The sequence below is a fragment of the Pantherophis guttatus genome, chromosome 6 (assembly GCF_059756535.1).
Source record: "Pantherophis guttatus breed Tessera chromosome 6, ASM5975653v1, whole genome shotgun sequence".
Classification (NCBI taxonomy): Eukaryota; Metazoa; Chordata; class Lepidosauria; order Squamata; family Colubridae; genus Pantherophis; species Pantherophis guttatus.
In genome coordinates, this window is record NC_142068.1 from 71,331,445 (window position 1) to 71,357,500 (window position 26,056).

The following is a 26,056-nucleotide window of genomic DNA, read 5'->3' on the forward strand; positions in this document are numbered from 1 at the left end:
GATGGGCTAGTATAAGGCACTCTGGAAAGTGAAGATCAGAGGTGGGTTTCAGCAGGTTCTGACCAGTTCTGGAGAACCGGTAGCAGAAATATTGAGTAGAGAACCGGTAGTAAAAATTCTGACTGGCCCCACCCCTATCTATTCTCTGCCTCTCAAGTCCCAGCTGATTGGGAGGAAATGGGGATTTTGCAGTAACCTTCCCCTGGGGTGGGGTGGGAATGGAGATCATCATATAAACAGTGCTTACAATGGGACATGATTGTGCCTCATTTGTGAAACATGGGAAATAGTACCTGCAGTTTGATGAGGGACTAACACACAAAGCTGATCCTTTAAAGAACTGCTTTTTAAACATTGTCTGCATTCTTTTTCTTCTTTTGTGTCCTCTTTGGTAAATCCAGAGTGCCAAGATACTCATTATTACCTCACTGATCCTAAATTCAACTTCTTCTATTTTTAAAATAACTTATTATTCCAAAGAAGGATTTTAGAAAATTGTACTGCTCCTTTTATTCAATGAATACCTGTGCAAACATTTTTAAGTGGTCATGGAAAATAATAGTTATTTACAAAAAGTCTCTTCTTTCTTCTCTTTTATTAATTTGGAATGGTCTTATCTTAATTCTCACTCATGAAAAGAGAGGGAAACAAGAGTGAGAGAAAACCTGTGAATGGGTAGGACATCAACAATCTAGTTTTAGCATGATTTCTGAGCCATCCTGTCAGCTGAAGTGGCTGTTATACTAGTTCAGTTCACAGGTAACTCTCATTATTATTTCATTGATCTTGATTGTGAAAGAGAATATTGCCCTAAAAAATATTATAGGTATTATTGTTGGAATGTATTTTGTGCAACAGGCAACCAGCAGATAGTAAGGTTTATAGGTTTGCATGGTATATACTCTATGTCTTTTTGTTCTGAGAAAAGTTTCCTGTTTTCTGTTAAAGCAGTAAAGCACATGGTAATTGTGCACTTTGTTCTGTAGAGCTAACAATTATAGAAATTTGGTTGAAGGATAAATTGGATTGATTTTCATCTACTTCTGCTATTTGATTTCTCAGTGCAGCATCAGGCCAGCAAGTAGACTGCAGGGGAAGATAGAGTTTCTCTGTCCTTTAGCATCATCCCAAAATAAATCTAGAATTCAGAATTAGTGTAGCCTTGAAGGCTTTAACTTGGCATATTGTTGTTAAACAAGGACCAGCCTAGGATTTCATAGCTACCATGCTCCTGACTCAACCTATAAGTGAAGCAAATGTTCAATTTAGAATTTATTTCAAATTGAACTGAAGAGAGTAGCTTGCCTTTTGAGGGAGCCTACCCCAAGGTAGCAAAATTGTTTGTTCTGTTGTGGCAAAATTACCAACTGCTAAAATTGTGGGGATCTTAGGAGATCATTTTTTTCCTTTTGAAATAGAGGAAAAAATGTGACAAATAGGTTTTTATGTGGGAAGCCTGGTCATAGCATGATACATCTTTGTTGAAGCATTTCAGCTGACTGCCAGTTAAAATAGATTACATTTAAGAGATATAATGCCATAAACACTCCACTCCATAAACATTCAGATATTTCTTTCACCTGCTTGGTTGTCAAAATAGGTAAATGGAATATTGCTGGGTGGGACCAGAACTATAGAAAGCTATTTTGAACTTAATTGCAGGCATCCTTTTTCTGTCATGGCAACTACACTTTGGAATGTTCTGTCTTCTGAAGTTCATTAGGCTCTTTTAATCACTTGTCATAGACTTCACTTTTTCACTCAGGCTTAATGAATGTTAGATGACTGCTTTTGAATTTCTTTTTCTTTCCCTTCTTCATTTTTTATGTCTATGTTTCTATATTATTTTTAGCTTATCATGTTTATTATGCATTGCATATTTTCCAAATCACTATGTAGTGCTTTCCTACAGGGAGTATTGTAAAATGATGTATAATAACCCTGTTGAACATATGATATACACAAATTCCTTTAATTCTTGACAATTTGCACTTAAAATCTATATACAAATCAACATTTATATACAAAATCCAGTACTGGAATGTATATCATTTTAAAAGCAAAATTAATTTCTAATACTGAAAACTTTGATATTAGTTGTGCCACAAAAATCTCACATACATACCATGCTTTCAGTATATATTGTTCATAATTCCATAATTCAGTCAAATTGTTCACATAGATATATAAGTATGTATCTCCTTAACATTTATTATCCATTGTCCCTATGTATTCTCTCTTGAATGTACCTGAATTCCCAGAATTCTTGCTGGTCAACTGAAAATTTCTGGTGGCTTCTAGACCACGTGGTCCCTCTGATATTTACTATCCAGACATCATAGCCAGCATCTGATAGAAAAAATCCCAGACTGTTGCTGGGAAGATTTGCAATCCAACATCTCCCTTCAAACAACAAACCATGTACTAATAAAACAACTGGCTTAGGCCCTGGAAAAGAAATCATGACTTTATTACTAATTGCATATTAGCTATGTTGTATACAGTATATATCATCCCTGTTCATCAAATTGTTGAGAACAAGAGAGATAGTAGAAATACGGGAGTAGGACCTAACATCCTACATTCTATCTCCACTCTGCTGCCATTATGTACACAAAAGGGTTAAAGTTTGAATAACCGAACTTGAAAGCTTTGCAAGTTGACAACTACTCTGTCAAATAAATAAACATCAAGCTGTCTATATTTTTGTTAGCTGTACTGAGTGGTGTATGTATGGTGGCTCTAATCCAGATATAAGGATTAACTGGGAGTATGCTAGGTGCAGATTAAATTGAAAATTCCCTACAGTAATTTTCCAACCATCTATTGATACTGCCCCATATTTCTGGAGAAGCCTATGCAATATTTCTCAACAATTGTAAAAGCAGTTGAGTATTGTGGATTTCTGAGTTTGGTTGTTTGTTTGCAGATGTTTTATTACCCAAGTAGGTAATATCATCAGTGCAAGTGGGTGTGGGGTTTGCTCCCTAATTATATGCAGTAGTTGCTCTGGCAGTATTGGTAGAGATGTCATTTTTTTCCCCTTGGTAATTTCTTGATTAGAGTATTGGTTTCTGCTTGATTGTTTGTCTGTTGTTAATTGCTGCTAATCTGGGTGTTGATTATGTGGCAAGGAATACACTAAATATTAGCTTTGATCACTTCTACTGCAATTATCACTTCACATTTATAAATGCTGCCTTTGAAATATTACCTTATAGATATACCTGTCAGATGAGGAAAATGTTTTCCAGAAATAATTCTGTTTAACTTAAGATAATAGCCATCATCAGTCAGGACTTCATATTCTTCACTGGAATATCCCCAGTACTGGATAATTTGAGGCTGCAAATAAAATATTATCTTTGGCCAAAATAAGTTATATAGTCATTATTATTCATTAGATCAAGAACTCAAAAGATTTCTAGTTCCTATATTAGAATTATCAATGCCAAAACAAAGCCAACATCTCTGTGGCTTCACTTGTAATTTTAATGAGAGAACAATTCTAGAAGAATTACAAGATAGAAAGGGCAAAAATGATGAATATTGGGAGTATCACAACCAATCTTGCTCTAGACATCAGAATCTTCACATCTGCTTTACTCCGTTACCATCAATCTGTGAAATTAGGCATTTTATAGAATGCCTAGAAAATCTATAGCCAGGGGTCCCCAACCCCCAGGCTGTGGCCCAGTACCTGGTTGTGGCCCATTTGGAACTGGCCTATGGAAGTGGCAGGCGAGCGTGTATATGTGTACAGCTCCAGCTGCGTGAGCAGTGGGCAAGCACGTGCATACACGAAGCTTCATTTGTGCAAGTGGCAGACGTATGTGCCTGCCGCTCGCAAAATGGACTACACAGGTGCACACACTCACCCACCGGTCACATGGAACCATCCCCTCTCCCTACCCTCCCCCCTCCCCCGCCAGTCCACAAAGCCAGAAAGGTTGTGGAATGCTGATCTATACAATGCCAAAAATGGGATATCAAAGTACAAAATGCTTAATAGTTCACACATTTCCTAGGCATTTCCTAGGCATTCTATGCAATGCCAAAAGGCAGTTTGACAAAATATAAAATACCCCTACTAAAATGCCATTCTAGCCTCCCTTGTTGCAACAGGTAGGTCAATACTGGTCTTTCTCTCTCTCTCTCTCTCTCCCTCTCTCTCTTTTTTTTAGTAAGAAAGTCCTAAGCTTTATTTTGCATTTCTTCCTTCGTTTTCATATACGTCTTCAATAAAGGGTTAGCCTTCTCTGCTGCTGATTCCTTTTTTGGAACATTTTGCTCCCAGAGTTGAGGAAACACCCCTCCCCCCCCCCACACACACACACAATTTCTTGGCCTTCCACAAAGGAATCAAAACTTGGTTCTGTAGCAATTATGGGGCTGGCTAGTCCCTTGAAAGCCCATCCTGCCTGTAATAATCAAACACTAAATGGTTATTTTAGGATTTTGTCCCCCTTTTGATGTTTAATTGTTATTATTCTATAAATCTGAAATTTTAAACTCTAATTTCATTTTTAATTTCTAATGTTATTTTTTTATACGTTTTATACATTGTTTTATTTCTTGTATATTGTACACTCCCTCAACTTGAGGGAGATGGGCAGTTTAGAAATATGAAATATAGCTAGATAAATAAGTGAAATTGTAAGCATGAGTTTAGCATGTGAATCCCATGTTCTGTTTTCAAAGGCATCCAGATAAACAACTTACAATCGTCATGAATTCTTGAGGATTTAAATGGCTTACAGATCCTTCTGAATTTTCAGTCTGCTGGATTAAGCATGCTATTACAAGAAATAGCCACATCCTAGCTCTGTATAGATTAAAAACAGGAAAAAAAACATTGAAACTCTTCAAAAATATTTTTTAGATTGATAAGAGTAGTTGGTTCCCATTCATTTGAGCCAACCACAATGGACAATTGACAGTATTTTTGGGTGAGGAGGAAGAAGTGTACATGCTGTTTTCCAAACTACAATTATTGTAATTTATGTAGTGTGCTTTTGAAGTAAATAATTGATTTATATTACATACACTAGCCAAACTGAACAAATTATTATTGTACATTTAGAGACACATATTTTTGTACGCAGCTTCTTTGTTCCCTTTTTTATCCCCTTTTTATCCTCTTGGGTATTTTTTATACTTACTCCCTTAAGCTGAACAAAAGTTTCATTCAGGGTTTGCTTTTATAGTCCAGAAAAGAAGAATGAAAGAGAAAACTTCCTTCCTTCCTTCCTTCCTTCCTTCTTTCCTTCCTTCCTTCCTTCCTTCCTTCCTTCCTTCCTTCCTTCCTTCCTTCCTTCCTTCCTTCCTTCCTTCCACATCTTGGTTAAGCTTTACTTCTGGTTTCTCCTTCCCAAACATTTCAGTCTTTTCCACCAGCCAGTCATTTGCGAGATCACTTTTTCTGATCTCACTAGCTTCTCGCTGGGATCCTAAGCAACTTAACTAATCATCTTCTTCCAAAGCTCCATTTCAGCTCTTCCTTGATTGCTAACATTGCCAATCGTCACAGCACAAATACAACATTAACCAGCCTGACATTTTACATATTTCCTCTGAAAGACAAAACTGCCCTCAGATTATCTGAGGAAACAGTCTCCTATCTGGCTCTTTGCAAGGACTGGTATAAAGATAAAGACCCTTATTTTTTTCTTTTTCTTTTTCCTTTACTATAGTTCTTTCTTTTCAGATTTTTATTGTATTATTTTTCTGCAGCTTCTATTTTTCTTATTATTATTTTATTTTTATTTTGCCACACCACCAGCATTCCAAAAAAATTCTTAGCCTTGAACAAATTTTAACATCACGACCAACACCATCTCACCTTGCTGTAACCTTGTCTGTCACAGAATAAAAAGACAAGGTCTCAACTGAGCACCCAGAGCTGCCATCTTGACTTTTTTTTTATCCCCTCCTGAGAACACTCCTGGCCAGCCCCTTTCATATGTATTGAGCATTACAAGTCCCATAATCCCCAGCAAGCATTAATAATTATATCTGTCTTCAAATAAATAACCTACTGTATAAATATAATTTAAGTGTAATTTCATGGAGGGGGGGAGACATATCATTCTTACCAACAAAAAAACAATTGTAATATTTGTTTAAAGGAGGGAAAATGGAAATAAGAAAGAGGGAATAACCCCCTTTTCTTTAGAAATTCTTCAAAATAACTGAAAAAGTGAGGGGAAAAATGATGCTTTTCCACAAAACACATGAAAACATTTTTAACTAGTCCTTCTGTTTGGCAATACATTTACTCCCGGTGCTTAACTCCTTAATCCAACATCATTATTCTGGTTTATAATTATTCAAAATACTTTCAAAATGGCAAGAATAATTGATTGTACATAACCCACAGATCTTATCATTAAGTGAGTAGCTAAAATTCTTGAAAGTATTACACCAGGTTTACAAAACCACTAACAAAGTTGGTGGTTTGTTTTTTTTTACAGCCTCATTTGAAATGTACTGTACATTTTGATTTTTAAGAAAAGGCTTGGCCCAAATTGTGGATAGCTAACACCCCGCAGGTCATTACTGCAATAATTTATGCATCTGTGGGCCTCACTAGTCTTGATATATGAAAAATGACTAAATAACCCACTCTTCCCCATATTGATTTCCTTGTGCAAGGCAGGGGAGGAAAAAAAAACACCATTTGTAAACAGTAGATGTTGCACAATTGTTTAGGAGGAAATAGATATGAAGGCTATTTTCCCTGAAGCAAGATACTTAACACTGACTATTTCAAATTTGTTTAGCATGGGGCTAGCTTGATTGAGGGTAAATTTTTGCAAACTGAACCAGTTTAGATGACATTAAGTCAAAAATAGGGCTCCAACCACAGGCCTAAGCGGGCCCACCAGCTTGGACTATGCAGCCAATGGGGCCTGGGATGAAATGCAGCTGCTCTGCACCTCATAGCCACCTCATTTTCCAGTCAAGGATTAATCTTGGCCTTCTTCTGAAGAAAGAAATAGATAGTATCAAGCTGGAGGCTTTGCTCTTTGACAGATGGGCTGAAAAAACAGCCACCCAGTAGGAAGTGAAGTTTATTCAAGATTTTTAGAGATTGCCTCCAATTTAACTATGATAGGAGGACAAATCTGCTTTTCTGCCCACTTTCCAAGCTTTGCCCCCCAACTAACCCTTGCTGAATCCCAGGGAGGGAAGGCCCATGGAAAATTAGGGAAGACAGGTTATGCCTTCTTCTTTTAAGTGGTGTCACAAAAATAATTTCAAAATATTAATTTGTTACCCAGCAGCCATCTGAATTAACCAGACAACAATAGGAAAACAACCAGTTGCCAGTGAAAACCATAAACATTTGATTAAATGGGATGCTAAAAGGGGTGTGTGGGTAGGCGTTTGGTTGTTCCAGTTTTTATTTAAATAAGGACAGCAAAACAGAGATAGAAAATAGGACTCTTCTCTATACTCGACTTTGAATGATACAGTTTGGTGAATGGGGATGATGAATCCACATCAGCCCAAAATCCCAATATTAAGGGGAGAGGTTTTGTGAGAGGATGGTTTACAGCTAAAATGGTGAGGAAAAATAAAATATTCAGAGAAAATTCTGCAATGTGGTTTTCAGGCTTTGTGGAATAAGAGAAAAACATATTCTGTTTTTTCAGGGGGGAAAAAGCCGCCTTAGCAACAGCAACAACATATATTATTTTTCTATGCTATTAAATGGTCAGAGCTTTTTTTTTTGAAATGCTAATAATGGAATGCAAATGTGAAACTGTCTTCAAATCAAGCCCCTGGGAACCATTAGGGAACCATTGATTGAGAAATGGCCTTTGTCATGCCTTCAGCATAGAGTTTGTGTTCTGTATGTTGTTGTTGTCTGGCATCAACATCTAGTGGCTGAGATTTAGAACATTGGTTTTCATAGCATATTTGACCCTTACATCCTGAGAAAGCAGACTCCATTTTGTAACGTTCCGGGGTAATAGAAACATCTAGAAGAATCCATCTTAGTCTATGACACATGTTCTTCCACAGACAAAAATCTATATCCCATACATAGCGTTGCTTTTTCACTGTTCTGTCGAGCCACACACAGGGTGACCTGTAGTGAGGACAGAACGTCTTTCGTTGATTTATTTTAATTTTCTTACTTTTTTTAAAAAAAAAATCATTTTGCTTTCCCTCTTTAGTTTAGCCTAGTCGTTTGGCATTCATCTACTTAGCAGAGTTGATCCTTGTTTAGTTCTTAATTGTAGAAAAGCTTTAGTGGGTCGTATTACGTGCTTGAAAATGCAGAATATATTCAATTCTACTGTATTATACAATGTGAGGATGAATAATCCTACAAAGTGTGAAAACCCTTAAAAAGCACAAAACAGTAATAAAATATGAATTCGTAAAAATTGAAAAATAAAATTTGCAACAATTTAAATCAGTAATAAAATCATTGAAATTAATTGGAACATAGAAAAAGAAATGCAATGTTTCCGGGAGTTTGTTTCATAACTTGGGATGTTATACTGGGATGGCCTTCTCCCATATGTCAAAAAGAGTGGCCTCTGAAATCAGAGACATCTTCAAAAGATGTTGAGCAGATCACAGCCTCTGATTATAGGTAGTCGTCCACTTTCAACAGTCCATTTAGTGACCATTCAAAGTTACAACAGCGCTAAAAAAGTGACTTATGACCGTTTTTCAGAGTTACAACTTTACAGCATCCCCATGATCATGTGATCAACATTCAGATGCTTGGCAACTGGTTCATACTTATGACCATTGCTATGTCCCAGGGTCACGTGATCCCCTTTTGTGACTTTCTGACAAGCAAAGTCAATGGGGAAGCGAGGTTCACTTAACCACCAGGTTACTATCTTATCAACTGCAGCGATTCACTTAACTATTTTGGCAAAGAGGGCCATATAATGGGGCAAAGCTCACTTAACAAATGTCTCACTTAACAACAAAAAATTTGGGTTCCATTGTGGTCTTAAATCAAGGATTTATCATATGATAAATCATATGATCAGAGTAGGTCCAAAGGGCACCAATTGTGGGAATAAAAAAAAACTAAAATAAAGGCAAAATGCATATTTTCAGATGCAAGAGAAGGATAACCAATTGTTCAAACAGGTATTGATTAAAAGCGGATAATCTTTTGATGTAAAATGATTGATGCTGATCTTCCATATGGAGCAGCAAAATCAAGGTTAGATAAAGAGTTAGAATATCATAAATCATATGTGTGTGATTACCCACTGTATAATAAGCACTATGTAATTAACCATACAAACTTATTGTGTTTTCCAACCTTAGGCTGGGGTGTAGTATTTGATCATACAGCTAATGTTTTACTCAGTGAATATCAGCATTTATATATGCCAAGACATTTCTTTTTAGGGTGTGAATTAAAAATAATTTTGGAGAATGGGATTATTATAGAAATACTAAACTGCAGCCTGGATATCCAACACACAAAAAAAGTTACTAATGAAATATGTCTCTCTAATAATCTAAGGGTGTTAGATAAGAATGTGATGTGGCACCGTTCCTGTACTAACCATAAACAATATATTCCATGCTGTGCATAGATTTTTTCCTAGATCATGTGCAGTGGTGGGTTTCAAAATTTTTTATTACCGGTTCTGTGGGAGTGGCTTGGTGGACGTGGTTTGGTGGGTGTGGCAGGGGAAGGTTACTGCAAAATCCCCATTTCTTCCTGATCAGCTGGGACTCGGGAGGCAGAGAATAGATGAGGGCGGGGCCAGTCAGAGGTGGTATTTACCGGTTCTCCGAACTACTCAAAATTTCCGCTACCGGTTCTCCAGAACTGGTCAGAACCTGCTGAAATCCACCTCTGATCATGTGCCACTACAAGATTTTGGCAAGGAGAATTGTCCCCAGCATCTTACGATTTATGCCATGGTCTTTGATTATAGGGTCAGTAACATTCCATTTGGACTATTAACTCCAGAAACTTATAAAGGTGATAAACTGTATCCTGCAGAGGCTTTCTTATATGGATGATGTTGTCCATGCAGCAACTGTAGAAAAGGATTTAGGAGCCTTGTATGGCTTTTATAATCCATTGCATCAATTTTGGAGGATGACTAATATCAATCCTATAGATTTGGTGACATCTTACTAGACTCAGGCAAATAGATCAAGAAGTCTCTTGAATACATCAGCTGTTCAGTTTCTTCTCCAGAACAGAAATATTCAAAGACTGAACTTTTGAGATGTATATACTCTATAGACATAGAAAACATTTTGTGTTAATCTATGACAAAATCTATTTGTGCTGTTGACAGGTCACAAAATGTTCATAGACATGCTTCAACAATTTTTCCATAGCATTTCAGTTAGATATTGCAACCCTATGAATTTGACATTCAGTACAATTCCTTGAAAAAGGAATATAGCTGATTCCTTTTCACATATTTTATTACATTCTCTATTATTACTCTATTACATTCATAACTCGAGGATAACCTGTATTATGTCCACAGCATTTCGCTGATCTACTAATTTAGTCACTTTGTCAAAGAATGAAATAAGATTGGTTTGGGATAATCTGTTTTTAACTGGCTTCTAGTTAAAACTTTATTTGTTTTAGTTGTTCACAGATCTGTTTTTTGATTATCTTTTCCAGTATCTTCCCAAGTACTGATGTTAGGCTGATTGGTCTGTAGTTTCCTGGGTCTGTTTTTTATTTTTTTTATTTTTTTCCTTTTTTGAAGCTGGGAACCACATCAGCTCTATTCCAATCCTCAAGTACAGTTAGTTCCTCAGTACTTCAGGATTTTTGAGAGATATGGTACAATGGATCTGAGATGCAGTCTGCCAGCGCCTTCAGAACTCTGGGATGTTATCTGTCATATATGTCAAGATAATGTCTGAGGGCCCAGAAATGCCCACACTGGGAAAATTCCATGAATGCCTAACAGTGTTATCTCTGTAACTCCAGACCAACTAAATCCCTTCCTACTTTCCTACTCATGTTTTCAAACCACATTGCAAGCATCTTGTTTCACCTTCATAATTCATAATAGGGCTTCACAGGCAGAGATGTGAGAGCCAAAGACCCAGGCAGCATCTCTTAAGGAATCTCAATATTGGAAAGTAATATAAATGACTGTTTATGCAATTATTGCTCTGGTGATTATTGTGTGGGGTTTTAACCATTGTTAGCCATTCAGAGTTATGATGAGATGAGCAGCCATATAAATTGAAATGAATGAATGAATGAATGAATGAATGAATGAATCAATCAATCAATCAATCAATCAATCAATCAATCTTGTTTTAAAAAAGCAGTAGGGCCCTGAAGAAGGATAACTTGATGAAAATGTTATTTATATAACATTGTTATATAAAAATGTTATACAAAAGAGGAACAGTTTTATTGAAAAAAGGATCAGCTTGGTAGACATGTTACTGGGTTCCCCATTAATGTAGAATATATGTACTTGTATAAATGTAAACAATGAGAAGCACATCATTATTTATACTTCTGCATCAGATAAAGGATATCAGGATAGAGACGTTTTGGAGCATCAAGGCCAAAGGTAAAATCCACATGTTGCCAATTGGGAATATGGTTATAGAAAGCTAAATGAGGGATTCGAGGGAGCAAGAGCTGAATATCAGTAACATCTTCCATAATATCATTTTCTCCACTCCACACTCCTGTTGGCACAAACATCTCTTCTATAATGTAAAATGGAGGTGTGGTCTGTGAAGCCAAGATTAGAAATAAATTTATTGGATCAAGTTTCTTTTAGATATCAAAAATTTAGCATTGTTTTAATTTAAATTAAAATCTGATGCCAAAAATCACTTTTTAACATTGGTGAATTCTTCCATTTTCTTTCCTTACCATATTGTAAACAACTTTGTTCTTATCCCCATAGTCAAAATACCTAAATTTGTGTGAACGGGTAACCTAAAAAAAGAAAAATACATTTATGTACTATTTGATTTTTTAAAAAAGAAAGAAATACAGTCAGATATAGATTTGAACAAGTAGAAGTTTTTCTCGATTGACTGTTGGGCTTTACTGCAACTGATGACTTGAGTTCTTCAGCTTGTGGTAATTGTTTCTCAGACAGTTAACAGACAAATGTTAAGAAACATTTTGGCATAAATTTATCATAATTTCAAAACTATCTTTTATTTAGAAATCTACAAAGATTTGAAAACTTATATCTATTTACAAAATGCTCAATTAAAAATTAAACTCCTGAATGTGACAAGGTGTAAGGAACTTTACCTGACTCCAATGAGATACTGCTTTTACAGATGAAAAGTCGGGAAAAATTCCCAGATAAACATCTGCTCGACTCTGGAAAACAGTGGGAACGAAGGAATGAGATAAGTCTGGTTTCTCGATTATAGGAATATGCTAGAGCTAGTAGTATGAAGCCAAAAACCTTCTGCATCTAACTGATTAAGGTCTTGTCAATTTCACCAGTGTAAGCTCACCAGAGAAGATCAGAGAGTAGAATTTGTGGTTAGCATACATTAGGAAAGTATCACACATGGAGAAAAAACTACTCATACATAAAAAGCCTGACAACATTTGATCTTAAAGCTATGTCTGCCAAATGAGGGACATTTTGAAGACAAAAAGGAGATAGATGTTTGGAATCCCTAAACATAAAAAAATATGGGCATAAAACATACACAGGTAGTCCTCAATTTACAACAGTTCATTCAGTGACTGTTCAAAGTTACAATGGCACTGAAAAAAGCAACTTTTGATCATTTTTCATAGTTACAACCTTTGCAGCATCCCCATGACCATCGGATCAAAATTCAGATGCTTAACAACTGGTTCATATTTATGACCATTGCTGTGTCCCAGGATCATGTGATCACCTTTTGTGATCTTCTGACAAGCAAAGTCAATGGAAAAACCAGGTTCACTTAACAATGGAGTTACTAACCTACCCACTGCACTGATTAACTTAACAACTGAGGCAAGAAAGGGTGTAAAATGAGGCAACACTCACTGAACAAATGTCTGCTTAACAACAGAAATGTTTGGCTCAATTTTGGTCCTAAGTCGACGACTACCTGTACTGGTTTGTTAAGGTTGTGAGAACATTACTGTTAGTTGTGATATGCATTGGTTTTATTTATTCTCCTCTGTTGTGAAGGTGTTTTATTTTCTTACTGCATACATACAAACCAGAATCCACTTACTGTATTTGTGTTTTTTTTATTAAAACCTACACCAAAAGAAAGCGTTTGGAGACACAGCCTGTCAAATACTGGATAGCTGCAGAAGTTGGCAGTGGCCATTTTCAGTTTCGGGCTTAAAAGGCAGTATTCTTTAGTACCCCATATAAGCTAATAATAAAGAAAAGCAGAAATTAATGTGAATCTGTTCAGAAACAATGCTTATCTCCCTCCATAGAAACTTGACTCTATTCCCTGGAAAATTTCTCCATCTGCTACCAACTATCAGCTTTTCAAGACAATTAAATGATGCAAGGAAATTACCTTTATAAGGATAGAGGGGATAAATCTGTTTGATGAATTAATTAAATTGAATTTTTCCAATTTCACCCTTTTATAGCAAATCACAAAATGAAACAGGCAATGAACAAAGCAATTCACCGAAAAGATGCCCCTAAAATACCTAACAACATTATTAAATAAGCATACAGTTAAGTTACTTTTTCTGCAACCTTTTATATTTGTTTGCTTATGTAGTTATTAAACAAATTTATACAGCCACCCAACTAACTCATAGAACTCTGGTCAAATAAAACTGGCTTAATGAAAAAGTACCATATTTTTCGGTGTATAAGACGCACCGGAGTATAACACACAGCTTAGTTTTTGAGGAGGAAAATAGGGGGGAGGAGAACCTGCCTACCAGCTATTCATCTGGCTGGCGTCCTTAGTCTGGTCAGCTTCAGCAGATTAGTTTGCTGTTTTTTATCCCCTGCTTGGGGATAAAAAACAGCTTCTAAAGCACAATTGATCTTTGGAGAGAGAAGCAATGAGAAAAGCAGGCAAACCACGGAGATCACTTCACTCGCTATCGCCTTGTTAGGGATGAAAAAAAGCTTCGCAGCTGAGAGTTGGAGGGAGCAGGCAAAGCAGGGAAGCGGAGATCGCAAGCGCCTCCTTAGGGCTGAAAAAAAAAAGCTTCAAAAAAGCTACATTCGGAGCACCCAAATTTTCAGCCTCTTTTAGGAGGGAAAAAAGTGCATCTTATACTCCGAAAAATATGCTAAATATTAGGGAAATTCCTTGCAGACAATGCATAGGCTGTGGTTTAAGAGAATTGGTATATTTGGGGAAAGCTCAGAAACACTTGGATAAGATTTTTTGTTTGTTTAATAAATTTTCTTTTAGGTTTAATGGAAAAAGACTTGGGGAAAAAATTGGAACTTTGATGTAATACATGTTGACAGCAGCAAGATTACTTTATGCACAAAAATGGAAGAACAATTTGATTCCTACAATGGATGAATGGTTGCAAAATAGATGTAGTTAGCAGAGATGGCCAAATTGACTGCTTTGATCAAAGAAAAAAATACAATTACTTTTGTTTCTACTTAGAAACCACTTCTGGACTTTGTGCTTGAGGTGGGGAAAAAAAATGAAACGTTGAATTTGTGTTTTATCAATTAGATAGGTTTGTTGTTATAGAAATGGCTTGTTTATATTATTATGTAAAAAAATAAAATGTTGAGATTTGATGTTATTATCTTATTCTACTGCATTAAAGGGAATCAGAAGGCAACGCCTTTTCTTTCTTTTTTCCCTTTGCCCTACACTTTTCCCTCCCTTATTTTCCTACCATTTTCTCTTTATATTATAAACTAATACAAAATAAATAGCAAAATAAATTGTATTTATTTATTATCTAATTTAGATAGCTGTTTAATATGCTATTTGCTAGCATGGAAGGAACTAAGTCTAAGTAAGCCAGTGGTGGGTTCCTCCCGGTTCCGCCCAGTTCCGCCGAACTGGTAGTGGTGACGATATGATGTCACTGAACCGGTTCTGCCCCCCCTGCATTATTCTTACCTTTTATTTTGCCCCACCCCCAATCTATTGCTGCCTCCTGAGTCCCAGCTATCGGCTAGAGGGAAAAAAACAGTTTACACTCTTGCAGCAGGGCTTTAAAGGGCCGCCCTACAGCTGATCAGTGTTAAAAGAAAACAAATGAGTAGACCGGTGCCTGCAAAAATAAATGGGTAGACTGGTGTCTGCAAAAATAAATGGGTAGACCAGTGCCTCCAAAAACAAATGAGTAGACCGGTACAGCTCTGCAAGCAATTAAAAGCCTGGTAGACCAGTACCTCTGCTAAATCCTAAAGAATTGTCACATGATCATCAAGCCACGCCCACAAAATAAGCCACGCCCACAGAACCAGTAGTAAAAAAATTTACAACCCACCCCTGAACTAAGCCTAATTTATATAATTGCCCATCTCACCAAAAGCAACTCTGAGTAGTAAATAAATACATAAAATCACTAATTAATTATAAAAAAATATACCAGGCCTATCTGGTCTCCTCAGCTCCCCAATTTCCATGACAATCATGATTTGGAAACTTTTGTTTATTTTATTTATGTTATTTTTTTATCTTGCCTTTATTATTTTTACAAATAACTCAAGGTAGTAAACATATCCAACATAGCCTCCTATTTCCCCACAGCAACAAGCCTATGAAGTGAATTGGGCTAAGAGTGACTGACTGACTGTCCCAAAGTCTCCCAGTTGGCTTTCATAGCTAAGGCAGGACTGGAAGAACTCACAGTCTGCTGCATTAACCACTAGACCAACCTGGATCTTTTCATTGTGAATCACAAAAGATATATTTAAAAATGTACTGAAATATCAGAATAAAAATAATATGAGAAATACTTACTCGTCTGAGTCCATCAGGAAGTGCCAGAAGCATATAGAAAAGACCCTTGCTATTCACTAGTGTGTAACCAGGTGCCAAGGAAAAATAAAAACTGATTTTTGGGGCCAGTTCTGGAATGACTGAAAAAGTAATAAAACCTGCAAAAGACAATTTTAAAAGTGACATCTGAACCTTCTTAAAACATTCATTGGTCTTTGTGTTTCTGTATCTCCTGCAGGGGTGGGCTGCACTTACTTTAACAAAGGGTTCGCTGGTTGTGAGCTCGCACACGCCACTTTGGGAGAGAAACGGAGCTTCAAACATGGTCCTAATCAACTCAGGCAGCTCCGATGAGTACAGCAGGGGCAGCTCAGATCACAGTTGGGCCAGCCAACGAGCCATAAAGTTAGTTATAAATGGAAAGCATAGCACAAGGGCGGATGGATGGGCCAGCAATCAGAGCTAAGGGTTCGCCCACCACTGATCTCCTGCCAACACTTGGTTTTGGGATTTTTCCAAAGGAATAACAATATCTTCCCTGATGTTCCTATCCATTTTTCTTATGATTGCAAGTTTAAACCATACACTCCTAAATATTTTACTCTTAGATTTCTGTAGGTCTAATTCCCAGGGCTGGGGTTCATTATAGCAGGGCAGTGTGTTCTACCTCGCCTCAGATTTCTAATACTAGGAAAATAACCAAAAGGACAGAGAGGTATTTGTCTTTCATTAATTATTTAATTAGCTTTGCAGGAAACCTCTGCCTGGCCCCGCCACCAATCTATTTGCTCCCTCCCGAGTCCCAGGTGATCGGCTAGAAGGAAAAAATCAGGGCTCACTTGACAAAGAAGAGAGAGAAAAAAATAAGACACCTTAGCTTTAAATATGACATAACATTCATTATCTGGCTTTTAGCTTACCTAGTGTCCCACCTTGCGAATGACCAATATAATAAAGTTTCTCTTGCTTAGTCTTATTCAGGATGAAGTCTATTGTTGCTGGAATATCATAGATTGCTATTTCATGAAAACTGAAAGATATACATAGTATTTGAAGTATTGTCTACCTGAATTTGGAAACAAAAACTGAAAACACAGCATAATTATTTTTAAAAACCCAAACGGCTGTTTCGTCTGTGACAAAGTGTGTGGCAAGGTGTGAGGAAATAGGAAATTAGTCTGTGAAATTCACAAGAATGTGGTGAATTGTTAGAATAAAATGACTGCAACTCTCTCTTTGAGTGAATATCAAACATGGAAAATATGCATTTTTTTAATTTAATTTATATATTATACTCTTACTTTATGCACTTAAATATAGATTTGTTCTTTCCAAAGACAAAAGTATATGCTAAGTATTGATTCATCTACATTAATATTGTTTATTATTTGCCTTAGATTTTGTTTTCCCAGTTTCAAAAACAGGTTTTATGAATAACCTTCCCTGCAAACGCTGAGGACTGTATTTGTAACTTCTCAAGAGAAAGAAGGTGCTGTATTATTGAACTGAATATTATTGAATAGTATTATTTTTTACTAGTCCTCATTTTCACAGAGCAATCACAATATATTCTAGAATTCATCATGGCCAGTCTCAAAAATACCTACTTCACTCTAAGAAAGCAAATACCTACTTCGTACTAAGAAAGCCATATTCAACAAGACTCTCCCTCTGATCAACCATCTATTTTTCTCAGAAATTACCTGAATTCCCAGAATTCTTGCTGATCAATTGAAAATGTTTGGTGTCTTCTAGACCAGGAGCTCCCCCTAGTATTAATTATCCAGACATCATAGCCAGCATCTGCTAAAAAAAATCCCAGGCTATTGCTAGGAAGATTTGCAATCCAACATCTCCCTTCAGCAAGCAAGCCATGTACGAGTAATACAACTGGTCTAGTCCCTAGGTGAGAAAGAAGGAAAAAGAGAGTGGTAATTTACTCATATTGTTCAATCTATCACATTACTCACCGGAAGTATCCAAATGTCTCACTTAGATACCCTGCAGTAATTCCAAGTTAATGACCATTTTTATAGAAGCATTTGTTTTTTCATGTCCTTTCTCTAGCCAGAAATGTTTACATGGTTTGGGTTGATTAACAGATACTTTCTCACAACGTTCCCCAATCTGGAGACATTTTAGATGACAATTCCTTTCCTCTCCATTCTGCATGGGCCATGATTGATGCCAATGGGAGTTAAAGTTGCACAAACATGCACATTAAATCATACCTTCATAAAAAAAACCATATTCCAGCCATACCTATTTTTTCAGGACAGTGAATTCCACAGGGAATTCTGTTTGCTTTTAGGTAATAACCATCTTTTGTCAGCACTTCATATTCTTCATTGGGATACCCCCAATATTGGATGATTTGAGGCTACAGGAAGAAAAAAAGAGATAATAGAAATAAGATTGTTTAGTGACCGTATAAAAGCAAGAAAAACCAGAGGATTTCAGTAGCAATTGTATTATTTCCAAGCTGATTAAATCTAACTATAATTGGTAGGCATGAGTATGGGGTTCTCCTTTTTTTTTCTTATATTAACCATACAGCTAAGGTCTCAGAAGATCGAGGAGATCAGAGACCCCGGACATTAGTAACCAGTTCATTTGAGCTAATACAAGTATGCAAGGAGATTCCAATGCAAAAGCATTTGTTCTTAATCATCAATTAAAAATTGGGTAAGAGATGTTTTAGCAAATAATTCATTCTATTGTTTCCAAGCACATCCAAATACAGTAAATAACTTACAATAGTCATAAATGCTTGAGGATTCAAATGTCTTCCACTTCTGAATTGTTCTGAAGTGACAGTTTGATGGATTAAACATGTTATTGCCAGTAACAACCACATTATGTCCCTAGATTAAATGATATGCAAAATATTAGTAAATGTCCTAAAGAATTGAATTTCCTCCATGTTTTAAAATCTTCAGCACTTTCTAAAATTATATCAAAATTAGATATCCAATTCTTTTGTAATAATGTTATATTGGCCAAATTTATTATGTAGAAAATGTTCATTTTGTGCAATATATTAAAACCGGCAGGAAACAAATTTACTCTGTAACAATGTACAAATTAGCTGGAATTCAGATGTATAGAACATATTACATTTCAAGATGTTGTGGTGTAACTTGAAACTCCAAATCATCAACAGAAATATATATACATATACATACACATACACACACACACATATGTAAACATCTAAATATACATATACATATATATTGAACAAGACACCCAAAAACTAACATAACAAGGAAACAATCATTTGCCTAAAAGAATATAATATATTAGGAAAAGAACATTCAAAATGCTTATATTGCAAGAGAAAAGAGCAACAAAGATTATTAGAGGGTTGGAGCCTAAAACCTAAAGAATGATTGCAAGAATTAGGTATGTTTAGTCTAGTGAAATGAAGGACTGAGAGTGACATGATAACAGTGCTCCAATATTTAAGGGGCTGCCAAAAGAAGAGTGGATCAACCAATTTTCCAAAGCAACAGAAGGCAAGACACGAAAGAATGGATGGAAACTTATCGAGAGAAGCAATCTAGAACTAAGGAGAAATTTCCTATCAGTGAGAACAATTAACCAGCAGAAGACCTCCAAGTCTCCTTCCAACTCTGTTATTCTGTTAAGCACATTAAACATTCTTATTCAACTTTTTGCTAAATTAGTAATTGGTTGAGGAAATGTGACTAATCTGATTTTGCATCTGGGAAATGAATGATAAGAGTTAAGGAAGCCAGTTTAAGGGACCCATTCCTTATCTGAGAAAGTATTCATTTCTGAGAAAATAATGAGAAAATACACTGAAACATTTTAAAAGGAAATATGGGTAGGTCATTTATTTATTTTTTAATTTAAAAAAATTTGGAAAAATTTGAACTAATAACAAGAATAACTGTTATAATAACAATGATAATAATGATGATGGAGAAAGCAAAACTAACAATACTACAAATATTATGAATCCATGTGTATTCTTCCACAACTGTTGGAAGAGAGTAGCAAAGCTTTGGATGATAAATAAAAGAAGATTCTATTCTAGTTGTGTTAATATTTGCATCCCAAGTCTGGTTCTCAGCATTCTTTGTATTTGTGTTAAACAAATACAATTGTTTGAAACAAATGTTCAGATATTTTAAAAGGAAGTTTAAAATTATTGTATCATACAAGATCTAGCTGTTAATAGAAGAGTATGTTGAAGTTTTATTGCAAGACCACTTGACTACCATTTTTCTTTAAAAGATTAAATTAAGGAAGAGACTTTGCTTACCTGTGCTTAGCTGTCCTGTTGACTTTAAATGCTACTGAAAAGGCCCTGATGTACAAGACCTAAAAGGTAATAAACACCATCCAGCTCTCAACTGTATATAATTATGCACCATTCATGATGATGGCCTTGAAGTATAAGCAGGAAATTGGGTTCTACATATTTGTGACTTTATCCAGCCTGCTAGGGATACAGTGACTGCATGACAGGTAGACAAATATGTGCCATACTTTGGTTATTATTATTATTTTATTTTAGGTGGCAACTGGCATAATGAGTTCTCCCTTGAGAACTGAGATTAAATGCATTTATCTCCAAAAGCAAATAGATATAGCTGTATTCTTGGTCTTGTATACACTATATACTTTGGATGGCAAATATACCATCCAAAGATACCACTGGTTGAAAGGCTCTGTCTGTCCCTGTGATTCTGAAGAGATGTAAACCTCTGGTCATGTCCTTCTTCACTGCTCTTTTTATAGAGACATTTGAACAAAATTTATTTTCCCAATAATTAATAGGTATCCTGATCATTCTGACACTGTTTACCTTCAATGGTTAAAGACAAATGGATTGTAGCTACAGCGTAGCTAGCTAGATTCTACACAGCAGCACTAAAGATTCATTGGAATTTGATGATAATCCATTATAATCATTTTATGCTGATCGAATCTTTTGATGTTATCATCCTGTTGTATTTTAGTACCTAATAATTATAGGCCATCACAATTTAAGGATTAATATTACGTTATAGTTTAGGCCATGTTCTTGTTTATGTGCAACTGATTGATAGGCTGCCATATTATGATTTCAACATACATTTTATTTGTTACTTTATTCTAGAATGTTTAACTAAATACTCTGACCATTTTTAATTGTACTTCTCTTTTACTAAATATTTGGCAGCATAGACTTAACCACTCATGCATGTCATACACTCCTATTCATAGCATCATATTTTTTTTGTTTTCTCTTTTTAACTCCAACTCTTTAGCCTTCTTCAAACATTACGAAAAAGCTGAAATGCCACACAAGCAATGGGAGTTTGCTCATTTCTTGAATTCACTCCATCCAGGAATGGATCTGACCAGTTGCTCGCTCCCCATTAGTTCACTAATTTACCATATTTCTGGGTAGAAGCAGTACAACAAGGATGTGACAGTAGCAGCAGGTAAGAGCTTTACATTAAAAAAATGAATTTTGCCACAATACATCATTGCTAAAAACTTAAAAGTCAGCATACAGCCAGTTAGTCTACCAAAGTTCACCACCATCACAGACAAGCCTCACACAAGGAATACCTATATCTAAAATGAGTATACACAATATAAAACATTCAAAGACTAAGAGAGATAAACATTCACAAATACAATAAACACTGGATTGACTTTTCCATACTGTGTATAGTTGGGATTGTGAGGATCCCAAATTGCCATATCTTTATATAGCACTACTAACAGTGGAGAGCATAGCTACCTTTCTAGAGGTGATGGCATGCTGGGTGCCAAAAAGATAAATGGGTTCTTCTCAACTGTGAGAAGAATTATGGACCCCTTCAGCAGCAAGTGACCTATTAGGTAGAACACCAACTGAACTAGAAAGGGAACATAATTACACATTGGGACCTTTCAATGTTTGTCAGCTGGTAGGGATATGTAAATTCCTGAATTCTTGCTTCGTGTTGTTGAATCTCCCTTTCAACGCTATTGAAAACAAGCAATTGAACTTCACCAGAGATAAAGCTTGCTGGTTGTATAAGTACAAGATATTAGATAGCTGGCATAAAATGAGGGTTCTCTGATCTTCAGTGCTTTGAAGACCAGGACAGAGAGTTTGAATTCCAAATTGGCTCTCTCCACTCCTTCTGGAAGCAGATAACAGATGACTAGATGATACTATCTAAAAATTGGGGGGGGGTTGCTCATTTGATGAGTGTCTTAAGACTGATCCTTGATGATTTCCAAGATAGTCATTTCAAGATTACAATCTTACAGTACTTTGCTAGATTCATCAGTGTTATATCTACTTAAAAACAAGTTGATACATGTTAAATTAAAAGGGATGACTTGCAATATGTTCTATATTGAAAAATATACTGCTCTATGTAATTTATGAAAAGTGGTTCTCCCCTCTAAAATGCTAATGGCTCCAGCAGCAAATTATCATTGCTTTCATTGACCACACCTTGCTGGGGGTGGAGGTGGAGTTGCAGTTCAGATTTACAGTTCTTGGCACACCTGTTCCCTCCTTATGTCTCTGAGTGAATGTCAGCTGGCATGATTAAATGATCTTATACGGGATTTGCTGCTCCCCATTTAGGTCTCTTGGATTTATGACTGCTTGCAGGAAAGACAATCATCTATCAGAATGACTTATTTTCCATAAATGCCTAGTCGTTTCCCAAAGGTGCTTTATCCAACAAGCAACTGAAGTCCAGTTGTGTTTTGGAAAAAACACCTGTGGGACAATCATGACCTGGATGACTGAGAATATCAGAATAACAGAGTTGGAAGGGACCTTGGAGGTCTTGTAGTTCAACTCTTTGCTCAAGCAGGAAGCTCCACACCATTTCAGAAAAATGGTTGTCCAATCTCCTCTTAAGAACAGCCAGTACTGGAGCACCTACAACTTCTGGAGGCAACTCGTTCCAATGATTAATTGTTCTATCAAGAAATTTCTCCTGGATCCTAAGTTGGTTTTCTCCTTCATTAGTTTCCATCCATTGCCTTCAGGTGCTTTGTAGAATAGGTTGACCCCCACTTCTTTATGGCAACCTCTCAAATATTGAAATGCTGCTATCATGACACCACTAGTCCTTTTCATTAAATTAGACATACCCAATTCTTGCAACCATTCTTCATATGTTTTAGCCGCAGTCCCCTAACCATCTTTGTTGCTCTTCTCTGTACTCTTTATAGAGATATATCTATAGATGCCCAGTTGTTTCCATTGCAAAAAATATCAGTAATCCAGCAAATTGCTCAGAGGGTGGATTATGCACTGTCACTTCTTGCTATGCAGAAGTGCTATGCTATGCTCATTCACATAACTGATATCATTCACAAATTACATTTTTTCTTCTTTATTCGTCTTTTTCAGTCTTGGATAGGAAACAACTACAGAGATAGTCATCCAGGGCTCCAGGATTTCAGTTGAGTTTGTGTCTCAAGTGTAGGGAAGAGCAGATTAGCACTAAACTCTGCTTAATAAAATTGCAGGCCTTTTGGTTGCCCTATTTCTGTCCTTTTTGAACTTTCCACAGCATCAGCACAGCAGAGTTGCCAAAAAACTGCAATCTTGACATGGGTGTAGTAGGAGATAGTCGGCTGCTCGGTTACTTTTACCCTTTGAGATCATGAATCCCGATCTGTCGCTGGCCACTTCCACACTCCGGTCAGCACGCTGCTTGTACAATGCGCAGTTGCACCTAACTGATCACTCAGGCCTGCTCAGGTAGCTCAAATCCTCCTCCTCTTCTGGATTAGTTTGGTGTACATTGCTCATCTTCAGGATCATTTGAAAGAGAGGCTGCACTTGAAAAGACATGAAGATGGGCCACCTTGTTATGGTGGAGAGAGAGGCATTGATTGGGCTTATTTCCTAGGATGGAAGCCTTCCATGTTGTGCTTATTTTGAAGGCCAGGAGAGGCCGGGCAAGGCAAGGAGGGGCTGGGAGGGGAGGGGAGGGGCGAGGCATTCTATTCAGCCGGTTCACTGAACTCCACAAAAAAATAGCTACCGGTTCTACTGAACCGGTGTGTATCAGCTGAATCCCACCACTGGACAGGTATCTTAGAGTTCTGTAGCCACTAGCATACAAAGTACAGCAGCCAAACAAAAGGTTTTTTTCCTTTTGAAGGTATCCAAAAGAGATGAAAGTATAGGCAAAACACAATGTAAAAAAGGTGCAAGCACTCTACATGTTGGCCTTTAACAGAAGGCCAACAGTCTAGGGTGCACTGCGTACAAAATAAAAAAACTCCTGAACACTTATAGGGAGATATAAAGAAGCTATTTGTCCAGTGCTTTTGTGTCTGTCTTGAGTCTGAGTCCATCTAATTTAAAATATAATTTAAAAAGCAAAACTGTGACAATATGCCAGGCTTTCCTTGTCCTTTTAACTTCTCAGGGGTGTTGTCTGTTCCTAAGATGCTGACAGCATCCAGAAAGATTTACTGTATTTCTTCCAACTTTGGCTTATGGGCGCATTGAAAAAGGATGTGCTGCCCTCAATGGTTTGTCACAGTGCCACAGCTAGGTGAAATTAAGGTGTTTAATTAGCCAATGTTTTTACACAGGCATATCAATTAATATTGATTTCTTTGTTAAGAAGGTCCTCTTTTAAACCTTTAATTACATATTATTTTAATTTCTGCTTCATAGATGATGGGCAATTATGGTCTCATGGTAGATGAATTAATGATTTGAGAGCATCTAATTACGTGTGTCTGATCTAGTTTAGAAATTGAAAATGAATGTGTAACTATAAAGCCTTGAAGTGAAAGGCAAGGGGGGTGCATCTGCTGAGAAACTGTGACATGAGCTGGCCTTTGTAAGAGAAGGGGCATGTTAATCTAGCCAAGGGAATTTGGCAGCACCTTATTTGGAATGCTAAAGGAACATAGCCTACTAAAAATGAGAGATGCTCCAAAGGAGTAAATTTTTATAAAGCACCAAGACAGGGACACCCAGAGGACATCTGCAGGAAGAAAACGTGCCCGTGGAATGCTAATAAATATTTATAGTCAAAATTGCTGGTGGGGGGGAAGAGGGGGACGGGACCTCCAGTATTACACAGCCAACCAAGGATTATTTTCCCAGAAGGACAAAAATTATGGAACAGACAATAAGAGGGAAAATTTATTTATTAAATATATATGCTGCCCTTAGGAGTGACTTTGGGTGGCGTAGAGTACAATAAAATAGAAAAACAGGTAGTCCTTGACTTATGATCACAATTGAATCCAACATTTCTATTAAGCGAGAACGTTATTAAGTGATCCCCCCCCCCATTTTACAAGCTTTCTTGCCATAGCTGTTAAAATGAATCACTGCAGTTGTTAGGAACATAGTTGTTAAGTGAATCTAGCTTTCCCATTGACTTTGCCTATCAGAAGGTCTCAAAAGGTGATCACATGATCCTGGGACCCTGTAACTGTCATGTGTGTGTGTGTGTGTGTGTGTGTGTGTGTGTGTGTGTGTGTGAATGGGTTATCTATTGAAGCAACCTGGTCTACCCAAATATGGGAAGGAGCATACTGCTTCCTTTCACCCTGGGATTCGAACCTGGGCTTGCTTGCATATTAGGCAGATGTATTAACCTCTAAGCCACAAATTTTCCTTCCTTTGTCAGCTTGTACCAGGTTCGAATCCCAGAAAGGTATGGCTAGCTGATGAGAGCTAAATAGCTTGAAATAAATCTATACTAGTCTCCCTTTATTTCTTTGTCAATAAATATAAATTTAACACAAAATAGTTTGTTGTGAAAGTGACTGCCTGAGGGCTCCTGGATTGGGGCTGAAAGGCGAAAGGAAGCAGTATGTTCCTTCCCATATTTGAGTAGGCCAGGCTGCTTCAATAGAAAACCCATTTAATCTTCCCTGGTACAAGCTGACAAAGCAAGGAGAACTTGTGGCTTAGAGGTTAATACATCTGCCTAATATGCAAGCAAGCCCAGGTTCGAATCCCAGAAGGGTATGGGTAGCTGATGAGAGCTAAATAGCTTGAAATAGATCTATACTAGTCTCCCTTTATTTCTTTGTCAGTGAATATAAATTTATATATATATATATATATATATATATATATATATATATATATATATATATATATATATATATATATATATGTCTTTGGTTATACGGGTTTTCTCCCGCGTAAAATTGGAGGCTTCTTGGC

At 36.6% G+C, this 26,056-nt stretch overlaps 2 protein-coding genes across 16 annotated transcripts in view; both read right to left on the minus strand.

The window, feature by feature from the left end:
- LOC117673156 (lysosomal acid lipase/cholesteryl ester hydrolase-like) overlaps window positions 1-8,147 on the minus strand; it is a 23,446-nt gene extending 15,299 nt beyond the window's left edge. Inside the window, exons 1-4 of one of the 15 annotated variants that reach the window (XM_034430347.2) lie at window positions 7,938-8,147; window positions 4,723-4,825; window positions 3,228-3,345; window positions 2,250-2,448 (exon numbers count right to left, since the gene is read on the minus strand). In XM_034430347.2, coding sequence (XP_034286238.1) covers window positions 2,250-2,448; window positions 3,228-3,345; window positions 4,723-4,825; window positions 7,938-8,002 — 485 coding nt within the window. In that variant the 5' untranslated portion in view covers window positions 8,003-8,147. Of the gene's footprint in view, window positions 1-2,249; window positions 2,449-3,214; window positions 3,364-4,722; window positions 4,826-5,842; window positions 7,090-7,169; window positions 7,290-7,937 lie in introns of those variants that run through there. The other 14 variants (XM_087871754.1, XM_034430352.2, XM_060682832.2 and 11 more) reach the window with 14 other exon arrangements.
- LOC117673155 (lipase member M) lies at window positions 8,141-21,145 on the minus strand. Its single transcript, XM_034430345.3, has 10 exons — window positions 20,162-21,145; window positions 18,626-18,734; window positions 18,133-18,250; window positions 17,574-17,772; window positions 16,791-16,900; window positions 15,892-16,028; window positions 13,201-13,347; window positions 12,266-12,337; window positions 11,873-11,938; window positions 8,141-11,728 (listed from the first exon to the last, which is right to left on the minus strand). Exons 2-10 carry the CDS (start codon window positions 18,725-18,727, stop codon window positions 11,495-11,497), a joined length of 1,185 nt encoding a protein of 394 aa, XP_034286236.1. The 5' UTR covers window positions 18,728-18,734; window positions 20,162-21,145; the 3' UTR covers window positions 8,141-11,494.
- Between the last annotated feature and the right edge of the window lie 4,911 nt (window positions 21,146-26,056).

What these genes read in the sequence shown, in the direction of transcription:
- LOC117673155 (XM_034430345.3), bottom strand. Translation starts at nt 18,727, where the DNA reads ATGTGGTTGTTACTGGCAATAACATGTTTAATCCATCAAACTGTCACT. An exon ending in TTCGCAAGGTGGGACACTAG is followed by an intron (nt 16,029 to 16,790) that starts GTAAGCTAAAAG and finishes TGTCTTTTGCAG; the next exon opens with GTTTTATTACTTTTTCAGTC. An exon ending in TTCCTGATGGACTCAGACGA is followed by an intron (nt 13,348 to 15,891) that starts GTAAGTATTTCT and finishes CTTTATTATTAG; the next exon opens with CTTATATGGGGTACTAAAGA.